The sequence below is a fragment of the Rattus rattus genome, chromosome 4 (assembly GCF_011064425.1).
Source record: "Rattus rattus isolate New Zealand chromosome 4, Rrattus_CSIRO_v1, whole genome shotgun sequence".
Classification (NCBI taxonomy): domain Eukaryota; kingdom Metazoa; phylum Chordata; class Mammalia; order Rodentia; family Muridae; genus Rattus; species Rattus rattus.
In genome coordinates this window covers 8,085,535-8,104,129 of record NC_046157.1, presented here as the reverse complement: position 1 = coordinate 8,104,129, position 18,595 = coordinate 8,085,535, and the positions used below count along the sequence as shown (strand labels likewise).

Here is an 18,595-nt window from a genome sequence, read left to right as displayed (position 1 = left end):
TTGTCCTGTTAAGGCTCCTGACAATCTGCATCAGATTAGAGACCATCTACTGTCCATATGGTTTGCTTAGGGTTGTTTAATAACCACACAGATAGGATGGGAAGAACAGAAGGCATTTAGCTCCAAATAAAATGACCCGTAAAGGGATGTGCCTGCAGAATTAAGCCACAAAAGTCTTCCTCTTTATTTCAATTCATAAATACTACTCTAAACTGTAGGAATCCAGATACCTTATTCACAGAAACTACAGTGCAGAATTCCTGGACAGTGTGCCTTTGGAATGGTTTGGAAACAACACAAGATGAGCCTATCCAAATCTTATCAGCTTCCACACAGTACTCTGCAGAGAGGGCATCGGGTCCACCCTTACACAACGCAGACCTGCAATAGGTTTCTCAGAATTAGCATGGGCTTCAAAACCACAGGCAAAACATGGGTCTGTCAGAAACTGCACGTAGGCAACATTCCCAGCCACGGATCCCAGGAGCAATGAAAGTGCTGGGTACAAGGCTGAGTTTGAGGTAATCAGAACAGTACCCAGGGCTTCATGGAGCTCTTTAACCCCCCAGGCATATCCAGCAGGAGGGGTAGAGACTCTGAGCTCAGGAAGGTCATTGACACCAGCTGTGAAGGAGAGGAACCTAGCGTCTGGAGAGAGAGAGAGAGAGAGAGAGAGAGAGAGAGAGAGAGAGAGAGAGAGAGAGAGAGAGAGAGAGAAACATTGTCCACTCCCATCTGCCTCACCCTCTGATCTCACAGAACTGAAGAGAAAGAAGAGAGAGCAAAACCAAAGTTGGAAAGTTCTACCTAACAGGAGCTGAGACTTCTGATCCCAGAAAACCACAGCAGAAGGTCATTCAGTGTGGGAGCACTAAGAGAAAGTAAGCGTAGTCTTCCCTCCTCTTTTTCAGGAGCAAGCCAGTGCTCCCGTGAGCCTGTTACAGACAAGCCAGAAGCCACTCACATAGTCCAAAACTTCAACTCCCAGGTACCAGAGGTAGGTGGGAAGTGGGGAGAGGGGCTTGGAGGAAAAATGGGGACTCCCCAATACAGAAAGTTTTGGGCAAGTCCTTGATGTTGCACATTTTAAAAAACAATCATTTCTCCATGCAGAAAAATACTGATTGACGACTATGTTATGCCAGCCACAGTTCTAGGTACCAGAGACGATGTTGTGAGGCAAAAAAAGACAAGGTCCCTCCCCACGACGACATTGTGTTTTACTGCATGGAGAAAGAAGGTAGACATAGGAATTCATGCATAATTGAAAAATATGATTAGTATAAGGAGAGACACTCAAGAACTTTCCTTTTGATAGTCTGACAGTTCAGAGCCAAGACCCAAAAGATAGTCAGGCACAGCCAGGGTAGTCCCTCCTAACCAGAGAGCACAAAAAGTACACGGTGAAAATTAGGCAGAGAACTGGCCAGGGTAGTGACTGCTCAACCTTCCTAACAACGCGACTTTTTAATACAGTTCCTCTTGTTGTGGGAACTCCCAGTCATACAATTATTTCCATTGCTACTGCTTAACTGTGAGTTCACTACCATTATCTATACTGTTATATAACATAAATATCTATGTTTTACGGTGGTCTTTGGAGACTCCTGTGAAAGGCTGCTCAACCCAAAGAGGTCTCAACTCACAGGTTTAGAGCCACTGTACAACGGAAGGAGAAATGAAGAGAAGGAAAAAGATGCACTTGGTCAGGTCGGTACAGATCAGCACAGAGCTGTGGAGACCTGAGCATGAAGTCTGGATTGACTAAAAACAAACAAAGGCCAAAATCCAAAGCCTCTATGTAGTCTGCCACCTGTCAGCCTGACTCCTGGTGATATCTTGGGCTTAACTCCTTCCCTTTCTCCACCCAATGGGCCCCACATCCTCTCCATGCATCCTCCATTCCTCGATTTTGCCTCAGAATGTTGTTTTCTTTTCCTGTGGGTTAGAAGGAACTGACTCAGCCAAATTCACTCGGAGGCCATTACCATTCCGAGACACAAGAGAACACCAGCGTTTCTTTGAGCCATGGAGTCACCTTCAACCTCTTCTCTGCCTACACCCAGTTATGCAATTCCCTTGGGCCTCCACAGTTAGTTCCTGGGGACTTGGAGGGGCCCAGGGCAGCAGGTGCTGCCCAGGACAAAGTCAGTCAGCACCAGCTTGTGGGAGGAGGGGCACATAGCTGAGGAGCTAGGAAGAGTGTATCGCTCCTAGGGGAGAACGAGTTAAGTTTCCTTTAAGTGGGTAGACCAAGCTGCTGCGAATGGCCCCACATCCATGAGTACGTGAGATTCAGGGAGTTGTTAAAATAAAAAGAACACAAAAAGTTGCGAGGAGCCAGAGGCGGATCTGGGGCAAGCAGCGTGCGTGCGTGCGTGCGTGCGTGCGTGCGTGCGTGCGTGCGTGCGTGCGTGCGTGCGTGCGTGCGTGCGTGCGTGCGTGCGTGCGACTATGCTCGAAACAGATTGTAAGACTGTATGAAATTCTCAAAGAATGAAGGAAAATATTAGTTTTGGAACTGAGGGACTGGAGAGATGACTCGGCAGTTAAGAACACTGGCCACTCCCCCAAAAGCCCCAGATTCAATTCCCCGCACCCACAAGGTAGTTCACAACTATATGTAACTCCAGTTCCAGGGCTCCGATACCTTCCGTCTAGCCTCCATGGGCACTGCGCATGCTCATAGTACATAGACATCATACATGCAGGCAAAACTCCCATATAGAAAGATGAAATTTAAAATGAGGAAAGCCGCTATGCTGAGCACACAAGGGAGTGTACCACGATCATTCTTTTTTTTTTTTCTTTTCTTTTTTCGAGCTGGGAACCCAACCCAGGGCCTTTTGCGCTTGCTAAGCAAGTGCTTACCACTGAGCTAAATCCCCAACCCCCTTATTGGTAATAGTATGATAAAAATATGCTATACTTTGAAATAAAACCCTCGACTTATCTACATAGTTACACACGAAAGCATACCATTAATTTTTAAAGGCCCTAATTATTATGGAGTCACCATAGTCTAATTTGGGAGACTATTATGGATGTCTTGTTATAGATAGAAAAACAACCACCAAGGTTCTGCCCAAGTGGGCTTTACAGCCCAATTCATGAATGAACTCAAAACTCTAAAAAAAAAAAAAAAATTTTTTTTTTTTTATTAGAAAACACATAAAAGGGGCTGGAGAGATGACTCAGTGGTTAAGAGCACTGACTGCTCTTCCAGAGGTCCTGAGTTCAATTCCCAGCAACTACATGGTGGCTCACAACCATCTGTAATGGGATCTGATGCCCTCTTCTGGTGTCTGAAGACAGCTACAGTGTACTCACATACATCAAATAAATAAATAAATCTTTAAAAAAAAAAAAAAAAAAGGAGAATATCTTGCGGTTTAGAGATTCACCTTACGTCCTTGGGCACTTCCCAGCACCCCCATCCTCCCGCTCTAAGCTTCAGTTCCTGCTTCAATTCCTGCTTCAGAGCTTTAAATGCTGTACATTCCTCTCAATAAACAGACCTTAACAAGGACACTGCTTGGTCTCGCTCCTCTTTCTCGCCCGTTCTCCCGCAGGGATGGGTTCCCCTCAACCCCCACAAATAACTGGGTCCCCGCTGGTGGGGGCAAATCTGAACACAATTTTAGCCAGACAGTAACTTGAAGGAAAGAGCTAGAGGTCATCTAATATGGACCGTCCTAAACACCACTGTTCTCTTGCAGATGCAGAGAAGAAAGAAAGAAAGAAAGAGAGAGAGAGAGAGAGAGAGAGAGAGAGAACTAATTCTATGACACATTACAGAAGTCAATTGAATTTAGTTTCTAGAAAGGAAAATTATTTAAAAAAAAAAAAAAAGTCCCAAGAAACCGAAAGGATAAAAACCAAAGCTGGGTTGGGACTGGCCATTTTGTGAGCCTCATTGAGTCACCACTGACACCGGGAGACAGAAAATGTGATCTCACCTCCTTCTGTACTAGAGAATTCAGTGCGGGTCTGCATTACTTCTTTGAAAGCTTATGCCTGGTTTCAGGCCACTCTCCCTGGCAGACCATTAGGAAATTAAAAGCAGTGTGTGACCTCACCCTCCCCAGGACCCCAGCCTGACAGCGAGGCTTTCTCCATAGCCAGAGTTCTCTCAAAATAACAAAAAGAAGTGGCTTCACACAAGTCAGTCAGCTCTCGGCTGCAAGTTTGCCAATATGACCAGACTCTGGCTCTTTATTAGATGCTATGGATTTTAAGAATAGCAAGCTGGTGTCTTTAGACATGGGGCCTCTTACAGTTACAGAGCACTCTGAGGAGCAGGCACATTGTTAGGAAAAAAACACACAGACAGACAGACAGACTTCCAAACTCCTAATTCCCCTGAATGGCTTTGCAGGCAACTTTTAGGATTCATGAAACACCTGGAGTTAGCCTAAAGCCCCAGGTTAAGAACTGCAGCTCGAGTGCCTTTAAAAGAACATGGGGCAAAAGTTCTTACTGACCAAGCCTGAGTTTGATCTACTAAATCTACATAAAGGTGACAAGAGAGAACCAACTCAAGAGTTGTCTTCAGACCTCTATACCCATACCTTGCACATATATGCATGCACACACAAACACATACACACCTCACATACATGCAAATATACACATGCATGCAAACACACTCCAAATACTGCTGAATTAATATTTTTTTAAGAGAAAAACTGAGAATTAGCCAGGTGAGACTTAAAGGAATTCACATGTATTAGAACCGGGATGAGGAAGGCAGCTCAAGGGGCAAATTGCAAGCTTGAGAACAGGAAGCTGAACTCTCAGAACCCACCTGAAACCGCACGTGGTGTCTTGTGTCTGTAATTCCAGGACTCCTACAGGAGATGGGAGGCAGGGACCAGAGAGTCCCCAGGAGCCTATAGGCCAGCTAGGCTGGTGTACCCAGCAATGGCAAACGACAAAGAGACCCTGCCTGAATACAAGGTGAAGGTGATGGCCAGTGCCCAAGGTTGAGCTCTGGAACCTCTGTGACACATGTGGGTGACCATTTTCCACAGGGTTAGAAACAAACAGAAGCTTAGACCCTGAAAATAAGTCAGGTTCTATGACTCAAGTATTTTCAAATGCCACAGTGGTCTTCTCTCTCTCTCTCTCTCTCTCTCTCTCTCTCTCTCTCTCTCTCTCTCTCTCTCAAATGAAATACTCCATAGAATACCAGTATTCCAAACAGATAGAAAGATATTCTACCCCTAAGCAGCGGTGGCACATGACTTTTGTCTCAGCACTTTGGAGGCAGAGGCCGGTGGATCTCTGAGTTTGAGGCTAGCCTGGTCTACAGAGCAAGTTCCCTGAAGGTCTGGGACCACACAGTGGCTTCCGGATGACAGAATCACTGAACCTGTAAAGGCACAGCAACTGTTGTTTGTCACCCAAGACCTAGGTAATCTAAACGACCTCCACTCAGTGTGTGTGGGGGGAGCGGAGAGGTGAGGAGCCATTAACACCTGATGGAACCTGGGTGAATTTAGGGTTGTGGGACCTGGTACGTTGATCATCTCACAGTGGAATACTGTGCACACACATCTGTGTGCACACAGGCAACATTAGTTTGACACAGTAGATTATTTTAAAAAAAAAAAGACATGAAGTTGGAAAGGTGGACAAATCTAGGGATGAGGATGGAGTAGGTTGCAAACCGTTAATTTATACTACATACATGTTAATATATACTACATACATGTTAATATATGCTACATACATGTGTGAAACTCTCAAAGAATCACTTCTTAAAAGAAGATATTAAAAGAAAAAACACTTAAGCCTCAGTCCCGTCCTGTTAGACATCATGGGGGGCGGGGGCAGGGGGGTGGTGGCATTTTTCACTCTAAGAAAGACATGTGAAAACCTTGTACTGAGACAACTCTGCCAGTCTGTTAAGCTATGCTTAGCTTCTTGTTCTAGGGCCTTGAACTTCCCCAGTCAATCCTAGGACCATCAGCCTCTCGGGGAACAGCTCTGATCTACTGTACTAGTTGGTTTTGTGTGTCAAGTTGACTCAAGCTAGAGTCATGAGAGGAAGGAGGAAATGTCTCCACGAGATCCAGCCACAAGGCATTTATAATTGTAAGACTATTTCAGTGATCAAGGGGGGAGGGCCCTGCCCACTGTGGGTGGGGCCACTCCTGGGTTGATAGTCCTGGGTTCTATAACACAGCAGGCTGAGTAAGCCAGTACGCAGCACCCCTCCATGCCCTCTTGCATCGACTCTTGCCTCTCGGCTCCAGACCTGTTTGTGTCTCCCGTCTTAACTTTCTTTTGGTGGTGAACAATGTAAAAGCGTTGAGCCAAGTAAATCCTTCCCTCCCCAACTTCCTTATTTGGAGATGGAATTTGTTGCAGCAAAAGAAACCCTCACAAGCACACATACCAATCTCTCGACCAAGCTGGGAGTTTTTCAGAGATCCTGCAGAAGAGACGACGGCACACCTTTGCCAAGGCCCAACCTTGGTTCTAAAGTTCTCCTTGGGCAGGTAACCCTCCCACTCAGTGGTGTTGAAGGGAAAATCTGTGGCCTCTATCATAGACACGTTCACATGGTCTCGAAGGTGGCAACGCAGTGCTTCTATGCTGAACTTGACTCCTGGCCCGGGCCCCTTGTAGGATACTTTATATTTGTTCATGTTCAGATAGTTTCTCCAGATCTTCAGCAGCCTGGGGTTAAGTTTTGCGTACGTGGAGTCCTTGTCCCACACCTGGAAGGAAGGCTGTGGTTTGACCTTGGCTGTGACCCTGTGGTAACTGAGGATTGGAATGTCTTCCTTAGGGTCTTGCTTGCTGTTTGAGAACACAACCTGGGAAGCAGACCCCATGGCCACTTTCTCCTGGCTCTTGGGCATCTGGAATCCCTTGGCTTGCAGTGTAAGGGCCTCATAGTCGCTCCCTTTCTTCCACACACAGATGACTGCGAACAGGAGAAAGACCAGGATGAAGAGGCTGAACTTTTTCTTCAAGTTGGTATGAATCATAATGAATGATCCAGACAGGAGAGCCACTGTGCAGAGCAGGAACCACGCCTACAGAAACAAAAGACAAAAAGAACACAGAGCAAAGGGTAGAAAGGTGACGACCAGTATGTCCAAAGTGTCGGGCAGGGGGGTGATGGACCAAGCAACGAATAGAGCATAAGGTCTATCAGAAACAGGCTTGAAGTCCAACCCTGACAGCCTCCCATCAACTATGTAGCCTTGAGCAAGCCAGAGGTGGGGAAACAAGCCTTAGGTTGGACTTTGAATGTAGGGAGCATTCCTCTGAACATCTCACCAAGCCATGAACATTTATGCATCTTTCTACCCTTGGTCTGTGTGCACCATGATTCTTAGATTCTGATGCTCTCTCTGCTCTCGCTCACTCAAGTATGTTAGACTGAAGCCTCTCACATCATTTCACTCTATAGCCCATGCTCTCTATGGAACAAAGACATGTAGGCTTGCAGGCAACTGTAAAAAGGGAACAGGCTGACTGGTCTATATGCCAAGCCCAGAGTCTCTTAAATCCTACATCAGTTAAAAGTGCCAGAGAAATCCCATGCACCTGTACTCCAGATCTGTGAGGGCTATGATCCAGGACTTCTAGACCAAAGGTCAGCCCCACAGTCCCCCATTCAGTGTACTAGAGTTGCTAGATCATTTTATGACAGAAGATAAAATCTTGGTAAGATAGCTAGGATGGCCCCTTTATATCTGGGCCCTTCATATCTTTGCTTTCTCACAGTCCACTGATGACTAAGTGAAAGAGGGAAACACTCCGTACTCAAACAAGGTCTGTATCCTTTGGAAAACATTAAATTCTTTCCTCTCCCAAGTTTACTCACCGGGATGAGTCAAAGCAATTCCCCTGGGACTTTGCTTACCCTGTGACTCTGAAGTCCTTTCCTACCAAGCTCGTTCCTGAGGATGTTTGAGATACATCAGTGGGAGTTCCAGACTGGAAGTTCATGAATCCTGGGATCCTGATTCTATTCTTGCTGACCTTGAACGAGTGAAAATGCCTGCCCCTGAGCATCGACAGAACAGTCATTTCCACCCATCTCATCTGTGCGGAGCTGGGAATGTTAAATAAAAGGCTGTGCTGACCGGCTGGAACGGGGTAAAAGCAAAGGCCGGGAGAGAAGAACAGCCCCTTGAGAAGAGGGCCATGTCGGGAGTGATGTGGGTGACTGAAAATGGAACGGATGGCATTGTGGAAGCGATGGGGCACGCGGAGATGGGCAAGAATTCGGATCTGACATCATGAAGTGGCTTGTTACGCCACTGGAGAACAAATGAATTAAATTTCCCCAGACAAGCCAGCATCACAGTTATGAATTAGCAATGGAATAATATTATAGCTGGGGGTCACCACAACATGAGGAACAGTATTAAAGGGTCACAGCATTGGGAAGGTTGAAAAAGACAGTGGTTTATAGTCTTTGCACCGAAGGACAGAAATCTTTAATTGGGATCAGTAAACAGTAAGTGTTGACCTTCAGAACTCAGAAATCAGAGCGCCCAGAGCTGAATCTCCCAGTCAGAGCAAAGTGTCCTCCATCAGCCATCATTGGTGGGCACCATTTACCAGGGGCTCTTAAGTGTTATAATATCCAGTATGGTGCTTTGAATTAACCAGGGAGGCTCCCATGAGCTCCATGGCAGGTGGAGAAATACATGCAATTCTGAACTTGTGTGAGTGACGTGGAGTGACATGTGTGAGTGACGAGCTGGGATGTGACTTAGAACTCTAAGGAGAGGAGATAGTAGCAAAGACACCTCCTCACTGTTACGAGAATGGTGCCTCAGAGAAGGCTGCCACTGCCTTTGCTGGGATGATTAGGAAAAAAGCAGTTTTCACAGATGACCTCACTGACAGTCTCAGAGCCCTCAGTTGGCCTGGGTCCTCATGTCTGGGGCAGCCATTCTTGGTTGCCAACTTGACTACATCTGGAATTAAGTACAATCCAGACATGGAGGGCACACCTGTGATCTTCTTCTGTGATCTTCCCTCTATGACATTGGAGCCTGCTTCTGAGGGATTCCAACATATAGAGAAGACCGACTTTGTGGGACTGAGCGATTACTAGGTTCTTGGATTTCCATTCACAGCTGATCACTGTTGGGTTAGTTAGATTGCAGCCTGTAAGGCATTGCAATAAATTCCCTTTTTATTCATATATGGAAGAGATTCATTCCAATAAGATATGGAAGAGATTTATTCCATAAGTCCCGTGACTCTAGGGAACCCCGAATAATACAACAGCATTAACATACTCATCTGGAACCTTCCATCAGTGCTTGTGTGCCCCCCCCCCGATACTGCCGTCACCTAAGGCCAGCTGGGGTTTCTAGTCACAGCCGCTCAGAGCGAAGCGGCCCATTCTCACCTGTCTAGCTCTTTGATCAAGACAGACACCAAAGAAGGCCTTACCTAATACCCACCTCAGCAAAAGAGAAGTGACCTGTGAATTTCCCTCTCACCAGACTATTTTGAAAGCTTCCATGCTTTGTAACTGATGTATTCTCTGCCCTTGACTTTTACCACAGTCCCTGCTCATTAGTGACCAGGTGTTTACAAAGCTTGGGTTTTGTGCCTGCCCTTACTCCAAAGGAAAATGCTTCCTTATACCCCTTCTGTATAATAAAAAAAATGGCCCCAGAACCGAACCCGGTCAGGCTCAGTAAGGGACTATGAAGCTGAAGAAACTGTATCAGTGAATGTAATGCCTGGGGGAGACTTCTAGAAAAGGAATACTGAATCATATACATTACCACCCACAGAGACCAAGCCAACACTAGACAGGCACTAAAGAGAGCCTCTGTAAATAAGGAGTTCTGCCTCGCTACTCCCTGAAACAGGTTTAATGTCAGACGTAATGTGACATGTCAAAGGCATATAAACCTTATGAGCTTTATAAAGCCTTATAAAAGGCTACCAACTATAGAACAATTCAGACTTTCTTCTGCAGCTGACAGAGATGGGCAAGCCTGCTCTCCACACCTTCTTGGCCCTCACTAAACAAGCATTTAGAAAACTAGGACAGGAAAGCCGAGAGAAAGCAGAGGGGCTGTGGTGAGGCAGTGAAGAGCTGAGAGTTTCTTACCTGCTTCTGGCTAATCCCTCTGGGGCTGCAGGCCCTCCAGATCCTCAGGAGCCAGCACTGTTCTCCATGAGAAAGAGGTTACTTTACTAGGTCTGGAGGCCAAGGCTCATTTTTCTCAGGATGATCAAAAACCATCTGAAATACAAATAAAGGAGAAGGTCAGACTGATTTTTCTAGCAGGGTGGCGTTAAACATTAACAGGAAGGATGGACGCTTTTGTAAGTGTGAGCACATCCCAGGAAGAAGTAAAGGCCAACCACACATGAAATAGTCAAGATCTATGAACAATCCAGACAGCCTAGAGAAAGAGTCATGCCAGATAAGAATATTCTAGAAAGAGGAGGCGGGCATTACAAAACCACCTGGGAAGGAACACGTGATTAATCTCTCCTAAAGAATAAATAGCCCACCCAAAAAACCCTCCAGATATATTTTTAAAATGCATTTATTTGTATAAAATATTTAATGAGATGGGGAAGTTTGAGTCATGTATCTTTAACATGGGTTACAGAACTGCAAAAACTACTTAAACCCAGAAAAAAAGTCCTTCGAAAAGAAAAAGTACTAGGAGAAAAATGGCGCCTAGGGTGGTAGAATGAGGGACAATGAACGATGTCTAAACTAGACATGAATTACTCTTTAAGATAAGAAACGAGGGGTTGGGGATTTAGCTCAGTGGTAAAGCGCTTGCCTAGCAAGCGCAAGGCCCTGGGTTCGGTCCCCAGCTCCGAAAAAAAAAAGAAAAGCAAAAAAAGATAAGAACGGAATAACCATGGGATATACCTCAGTGGTAGAGTATCTATATGGTAAGGGCATAGCCCTGGGCTTGACCCCCAGACCAGCAAAAAAATAAAAGCCAAGCTTTATGTAGTTAGCATAGCATATATAATATTTTCAAAGGCAAAACAATTCACTCATATTTATTCTTTCCAGTTTTGATGCTACATAAAAAAAAAATAGCAAAGGGAAACCTAAATGAAATTTTCATTGCAAGAAAATTTAAATTTCCGTTCAGTGGAAACCATAATAAGATAAAAAGGGAAACAGAGTCAATGTATAAGGCAAGGCTAATATAGACTGGAGAGGTGCTCAGCACTTGCACCTGTGGGTGCTAGGACCCTATCTATGATTCCATTCCAGGGATCTGACACCCTCTTTGGCCTCTGTGGGCACTGTACACACACACACACACACACACACACACACACACACACACACACACACACACACACACACACGCCCAAATGTCACACACACACACACCACACAAATGTCCCACAATTCCAGTCATCTCTCCCTACTCTCTCACCCTGCCTCTCTCACTCCTCCACCAGCCCCATCCCCCACCTGATCCTCCTATCCCCATACTCCCCTGCCCATGGTCTATTAGAAAATAGAAATCTATTCTATTTCCCTTCCCAGGGAGATCCATGTGTCCCCCTTGAGCCTTAAGGTTGATCTTAAGGGAGACCTCCAAGGAGCACCTAGAGCATTAAAATAACAGCTTACAGACTAGACAGTGCACAGCAGTCTTCAAAACAGTCTTCTACATTGCCAGGAAGATCACAATAAAATTGTCAGATAACTGAAGGAGAAGTTCAAACTTTTGCCCCTTCTAGAAACTACACAAGCCCCAGAATCATGTGACTACTAACCAAACTGCCAAAATCTAGGACTGAATAAGCAATTGACAAGGAGGAGATATCCATTTCAGTCTCCTGTCGTGTAAAGTGAGGTCCTTCTTTCTATAATTGTGGGGACTGAACAAGGATTACTGAGGAGAGAACTCGGGCGCTCTACAGCAATAATATGTACAGAAAACAGGTTTTCATTTCAAACCTATTTACAATGGTGAAAACCTACTGCCCCTGGAAGTTACATCCACTTGAATGAATAACATGAATAATACTGTGGATCATACAAATACATACATACATACGGACTTTTGTTGCTATAGAGAAGAAAACATTTAAATATTTTAATGGAAACATATATTGTGTTATCTATACATATGTGACTGCAAGTACAAGCCAAGCACATTCAAGTGTCATGCCTGGAAAGTTGCTGAGGAACTGGTGGTGGATGATGATGGTGATGGTGATGATGGTGGTGATGATGATGGTATAGTTCAGTAACTAAGGCAAACTCTTGAGGAAAAAACACTTTATCCTATGCAATCAACTGGCTGCATCATATTGAGCTGGCCTTGAAGCCTATCTCAAGAGATGTAGCATTATCAACCAGGAGAAAGCGGTAAGCAATTCTGTCACAGAGGACTAGCCACAATAAGGATGATGGCATACCCAAAGGCTTTACTGTGGTATCCTGACAAAGAGCCTTGTCAGAAAAATGGAAAAGATGCTTCATTGAAGACCACAGTGCCTATCTGAAAGAACCATTTCTTTCATGAGTAGGAGCAAGACAGAAGCAAGTGTGGAGAAGCTCACTTTCTCCTTTACCAAAGCATTCAGGGCCAGGGTTGGAGATTTAGCTCAGTGCTAGAGTGCTTGCTTAGTAAGACCAAAGCCCTGGGTTCAGTCCTGGGCTCAGGAAGAGGGAAAACAGTTCAGGGCTTCCTTTACTAATTCAGAGGATAACTGGATTTGGAGTGTCCTCCTGGGGGAGCCAGAAAATGTCTCTGACAGCTCCCTCTCTAGTCACAAGTTTCCTTTGTGGTATCAGTATTTACCAATGTACGGGCGTCCATATTTAATTGACTGCTGCCTCCTTCCACTACAGATATAGGAAGAGCTCTTGTCAGTCTTCTTTAGTGCTATTGTCAGTGAGTAACTCCAGACACTAGGTGAGTATTGAACACATAGTAGGAGCACAGTAAGTATTTGCTGACTGAAGCAGTTCTTTAAACATTCTGCATAGTTCAGGCGTTGCTGATGAAAGAGACTCTTTCATAACGCCTTCAGAGAGCACTGACCCTTGGATGAACCTCTTGCCAGCACATGAAAGTTCTCTACTGTTTCTTAAGACACAAAGTATTGGGACATGAGATTTTTAATGAGTAGCACCCCCAGACATGAGAAGAAGCCATCTACCCCTGACTCTTCCTTCCTCCTGTCAACTGCATTTCCTCAGAAAGTCATGCCTCCCGGGAGGATTAAAAACCATGCTTAACTGGATTTCAAAAGTGAACCAGTTGAAGCTGTTTATCGAGTTCTACTGAGAGTTAGAAGGGTCTTCCAAAGGTCATGACCGCCACTCGTGATATGGCTGGTCTGGTGATCTTCCACCAGCCGTAGAAGTGAGACCAGGACCCTTGGTTTGGGATGACAGACTACGAACTCTATTGACATTGGCAAGCTTCAAACTCAGAGCATGTGATCCGGTGTCACACTGACCTGGGGAACCGCCCGTGCTCTACCTCCCAGCAGTCACGTGATCATGGCTGACTCAAAGCCCCAAGACTCAGCTAACACTATGGAAAGTGGGGACGATGGCTGATCCTATTATCCAAGGCTTATTTATAAACCAAGTAAGAAGGGATGCTCAAAGGAGTGTGTGGTAAGTGTTATACACAGCACTTCACTGACATCGTCACTACCCCTACTCTGTGGGGACCAATGCTACCCCAGTGTTACAAATGAGGAAACAGACACGAAAAAGAAATTTATCCAGGGAACTCAAGGAGAGCATTCAATGGTCCAGACACTTTTGTGCCCTTAGCTTTTATACTGTGTAGACTGTTTTTGATGTGGGCCACACCTACATCTCCTTCCAACACCAACTCCTGCCTCTCAAGGTTCCCCCATTCTCATAGAGCTCAATGTGATTCCACTGTGCCTACTCCAGCTCTCTTCACACTCTGTGACATTCCCCTAATTGCAGATCTCTTCCAACCATATAAAAAATTCTTCCTTTCAGATAAGTGATCCCATTCGTCTAGCCAGACTCCAGCCCATAACTAAAAAATTCTCAAATCGTTTATTATTATTATATTTTCTTTTTAAAGATTTATTTATGATTACATATAAGTACACTGTAGCAGTCTTCAGACACATCAGAAGAGGGCATCAGATCCCATTACAGATGGTTGTGAGCCACCATGTGTTTGCTAGGATTTGAACTCAGGACCTCTGGAAGAGCAGTCAGTGCTCTTAACCACTGAGCCATCTCTCCAGCCCATTATTATTATTATTATTATTATTATTATTATTATTATTATTATTATTATTATGGTTTGTTTGTTTGTTTGTTTGTTTGTTTGTTTGTTTGTTTGAGACGGGGTTTTTGTGTGCTGCTCTGGCTGTCCTAAAACTCACTCTATAGCTCTATAGACCAGGCTGGCCTCAAACTCAAGAGATCCACCTCTCTCTGCCTTCCGAGTGCTGGGATTAAATAAAGGCATGAGCCGCCACTGCCTGGTCCGCACAGTCATTTTTAATGAAAGAACACAATTGGCTCTGATACAACCCCACCCTGCTTCATCCCTTTAAATCTCTAGAATCCCCTTTACAGCAGCACTTTGCAGATGTTCCTTGAGTCTGTGAGTTACTCAAGACGATGCAAGGATTACCACCGCTAGTTACTCGTGGCTATGCAAGGAGCCGTGTCTCCTGTTTGGAAAGACTTTAACATGAAAGGCAATCACTTTCCTTGTAAAAATTATACCTAGTGCCTTAAGCGCTGCTCCCTGAGCCACGTGGATTCAGAGTGAGAACCCCTGACACCTGCTGCCCTGGCTGGCTTTGTGTGACACAAAACTTGACACAAGCTGGAGTTATCACAGAAAAGGAGCCTCAGTTGTGGAAATGCCCTCATGAGACCCAGCTGTAAGGCATTTTCTCAACTAGTGCTCAAGGGGGGAGGACCCAGCCCATTGTGGGTAGTGCCGTCCATCTAGTCAGGAGAAGCAAGCCAGTAAGTGACATCCCTTCATGGCCTCTGCATCAGCTCCTGCTTCCTGACCTGCTTGAGTTCCAGTCCTGACTTCCTTTGGTGATGAACAGCAACGTAGAAGTGTGAGCTAAAGAAACCCTTTCTTCCGCAACTTGCTTCTGGGTCTCGATGTTTGGTGCAGGAATAGAAACCCTGACTAAGACACCTGCTCACCACACAGACCTAAAGGCTGTGTTAAGACCTTGTATGCATCAACTCATCTCATTCCTGCAGCAAATGCACGATGCTGTCTACGCCATTAACTTCCACATCCCATTTGCTGTGGCCACTTCTGCTCTAATGCAGAAAAAGATGCTCCCCTTCAGTTCCAGAAGATTTTGCTCCTGGCTTACTGGCCTTTCCCCCAACACTACAGCTGTCACGATGCTCAGTGATATTCTTCACCACCACAAAGTACTCCAGTTCCCAGGCCTCACAGTTCAACAGTCTTCTCTGCTACAGCTGGTTGTCATCTCAGCCACACTCTCTCAAGGAAATAACTGATTCCATTATTCCCAAAGAAATATATACCCAATCGATAACCCCAGTTTCAGACATGCTCTTTCCAGTCACCACTTCAGCCTTTGGAACTTACTCTGATGATTACCTCAACCCCAACAATCTTCTCTGAATGTCCCCCTCTACCCTCCTGTCCTCACTTCCTCCTGGTCATCTTGAATTCAATGGTCAATACTAGGATGACTCCCTTACCCACTTTCATTACCCATAATTTGCTAAATTCCAATTCTGGAGAAATCTTAACTCTTTATCATATTTCACCCCTTCACTTATGCAGCTGAACTAGAATAACACACACACATATACACACATGTGCATGCACACACACAGACTCACATACACTCATGCATCCATACACACATGCATACGCACATGCACATACACACATAGACATAGACTCACTTACTGATTTCATTTCACGTGATTGACCACTGATGGCTATGGGAAATCTATGCTTAACCCTGTCTGGCAATGATGGTCTCCCCAAATGCACTCACCTCTCACTCTTCCGGAGTTCTGCTTCATCTCCCCTCCTAGTCTCCTTCCGCTCTGACAAGCTTGTTCCTTGTTCGTGAGAACAGCAGAACTTTCTCCACTGCACTAACAGCCCACGCTCCCTGGCTCTGCCCAGATTCCTCTTATTACTAAAAATGAACTGGCGGTGTCTCGCCCACAATGACTAACCCTGACCCCTTGGACTCTATATACTCCTGCCTACTTGAAGAATCAGTTCCATCAACTCCTCCACTTTCTTCAGCAGGAATGAATGTCCCTTTCTCAAAGGCGACTCCATCCTCACACAAACAGGCTGCCATTCTACTTTAAAAATACACAAACACTAAACACAAGCGATCTCTCATGATTCAGGAAGCCCCCACGATCAGTGGAGTCTTGACATCATTAGAAGGGGGGCACATAGGGCTGGAGAGATGGCTCAACGGTTAGGAGCACTGACTGCTCTTCCAGAGGTCCTGAGTTCAATTCCCAGCAACCACATGGTGGCTCACAACCATCTGTAATGAGATACACTGCCCTCTTCTGGTGTGTCTGAAGACAGCAACAGTGTACTCACATACATAAAATAAATAAATCTTAAAAAAAAAAAACCAAAAAAGTGGGGCACATAGACAGCATTTACCTGCCAGCCCACCTGACAAGACAATTTAGAGCACACAGCACACAATCTCTGTATTGCCAGGGCTTCAGATGCAATTCCAGTTATTAGAAAATGTCACAGTGGGGGTGGGGCGGGGGAATACTTAAAATAGTAAGTAGAGAAGTTTGCAGGGTTCTGTTTACTAATTCAGAAAATAAGGTTTCGATATGACAACTGAACTGGTTTCAACAATAGATAGACGAACCCCAAACATGTTTAAAGATATGTGATATGTGAGATAGACTTTATTTGAACATTAATTTGAACAACACAAAAATCCCTTGAGGAGAAATGGGATTACTTGAATATGGAGTGGATGTTTTTACTTTAAAATGATTCAGGAAAAACAAACAAACAAACATAACAATAACAAAAATAACTGGGAAAAAATATTTTCAGATGTATTTGCATTAAGCTACATAAGGAAGATTGATCCATAAACTCTTTTCCTCTTGACCAATGGATAAAATTTGAAGAAACGGTTATAACAAACAACTGTTTCTGTTTTGCTGACAGAACGAACTACAAAGTCAAACACAACCTTACACAAGCTGCCCCTCGTATTGTTCTAAATGAAGTCAATGTACGCCCCCTCTCCCTCCTCCTCCCAATCTCGTTCCTTCCTTCCAGCCCTGGCTCTATTTCTCTCCTTTGTAGCAAGACTCTCTAGGAACCTGCTCTTGTTAGAGGCATCAGGTGGGCCACACTCGGTCTTCCTTTCATCCGGCCAGCATCAACCCTTAGGCCACGTGTACATCCTCTCTCTTGGCATACATGTTTTACTCAGCTCCCCGACCCTTATTCCTCCTGGGGTCCCTCCACCTTACAGGTCAGCCCCTCCTCTGCAGGGTATAGCTGGCTCCTCCTCGCCTCCCCCACCTCTAGGCATGGAAGTGCCTAGGTTGTGTCCATACTCTCTACAGGCTGCATGTATCTTATCTCCCTCTGCCCAGCAGACAGTTTGCACTCAAAACATGTTCACTAAAATCCCTCAAAGGAAGTTCTGGTGAAGAGAGATGGGGGATATCAGATCAAGCCTGCAGGTGGCCACTGGGGAGTTGGAATCAGCCATAGCGGCTTCCTGATCGTCCCTCTCACCCATTACCTATGGAGGCAGTACATACAGCAGAGAACAAAAATTCTCCGGAAGCTGGAAAAATGGGGTTTCCTGACTTCTATCTTAATCAATCTGATCCAAAGAGTCTGTGTTGGGGATGAGCAACTGTATCTAACAAGCTGAACGGACACTTTTGTTGTTGTGTTGGACCCTGGGAATCAATGCCAGGGCCTCCTGCTACTGCCACTGGGCTACACTCCCCTGTCGAATTCTAATGCAGCTGGCCAGTGTATACCAGGTTCTGAGGAGCAGGTAGCTAGAGCAGGGCTAGCCAAAGTGAGATGTGGAGAAAAGCAAGAATCTGAGGAAGGTTTCAAGATCCAGGAAGGAAAAAGCACAAGCACCCAGAGTAAGGAGCTCTTACAATCATTTAACAAAACCATTTTTTTTCCTCCTTTTAAAAATGGGGCTAATATTCTGAGGATCTGGTTCCTGAGGAAACACTAGTAGCAGTTGGGAACACACTTCTCCTGTCTGATTCCAATACCCAAGATCGAGTTCCACAAAGTGGAAGCCTGAGTGAGTCAAGATTAAATCTTTTGCCAAAACATTCCTGACAAGTCTCTCTCTTGCTAGCAAGGGCTCCGTGAGAAGCAGCAGGAGACTGGGCAGCCGCTGAGGAATCTGAGAAGCCAGTCAGTTTAGGAAGGCATAAGCCCTTTACCCTCTGAGTGCAGCAGCCTTTGTAATGTTTACCCAAAGCCAAGTTGAATAAGGCTAAGCTGAGGAAGGTGAGAACCTGACCACATGAAAGCTTTGAGGAAAGAGCTTTCTAAAAGGTTCTCTTACCAGAGATCTGATGTCC

At 45.2% G+C, this 18,595-nt stretch overlaps 1 protein-coding gene across 3 annotated transcripts in view; it reads right to left on the bottom strand.

The window, feature by feature from the left end:
• St6gal1 (ST6 beta-galactoside alpha-2,6-sialyltransferase 1) overlaps nucleotides 1–18,595 on the bottom strand; it is a 125,674-nt gene that overhangs the window by 31,893 nt on the left and 75,186 nt on the right. For all 3 annotated transcript variants that reach the window (XM_032900031.1, XM_032900033.1, XM_032900032.1), the window contains exons 3-4: nucleotides 10,109–10,243; nucleotides 6,404–7,049 (exon numbers count right to left, since the gene is read on the bottom strand). In XM_032900031.1, the coding sequence (XP_032755922.1) occupies nucleotides 6,404–7,001 (598 nt within the window). In that variant the 5' untranslated portion in view covers nucleotides 7,002–7,049; nucleotides 10,109–10,243. The remainder of the gene's footprint in view (nucleotides 1–6,403; nucleotides 7,050–10,108; nucleotides 10,244–18,595) is intronic.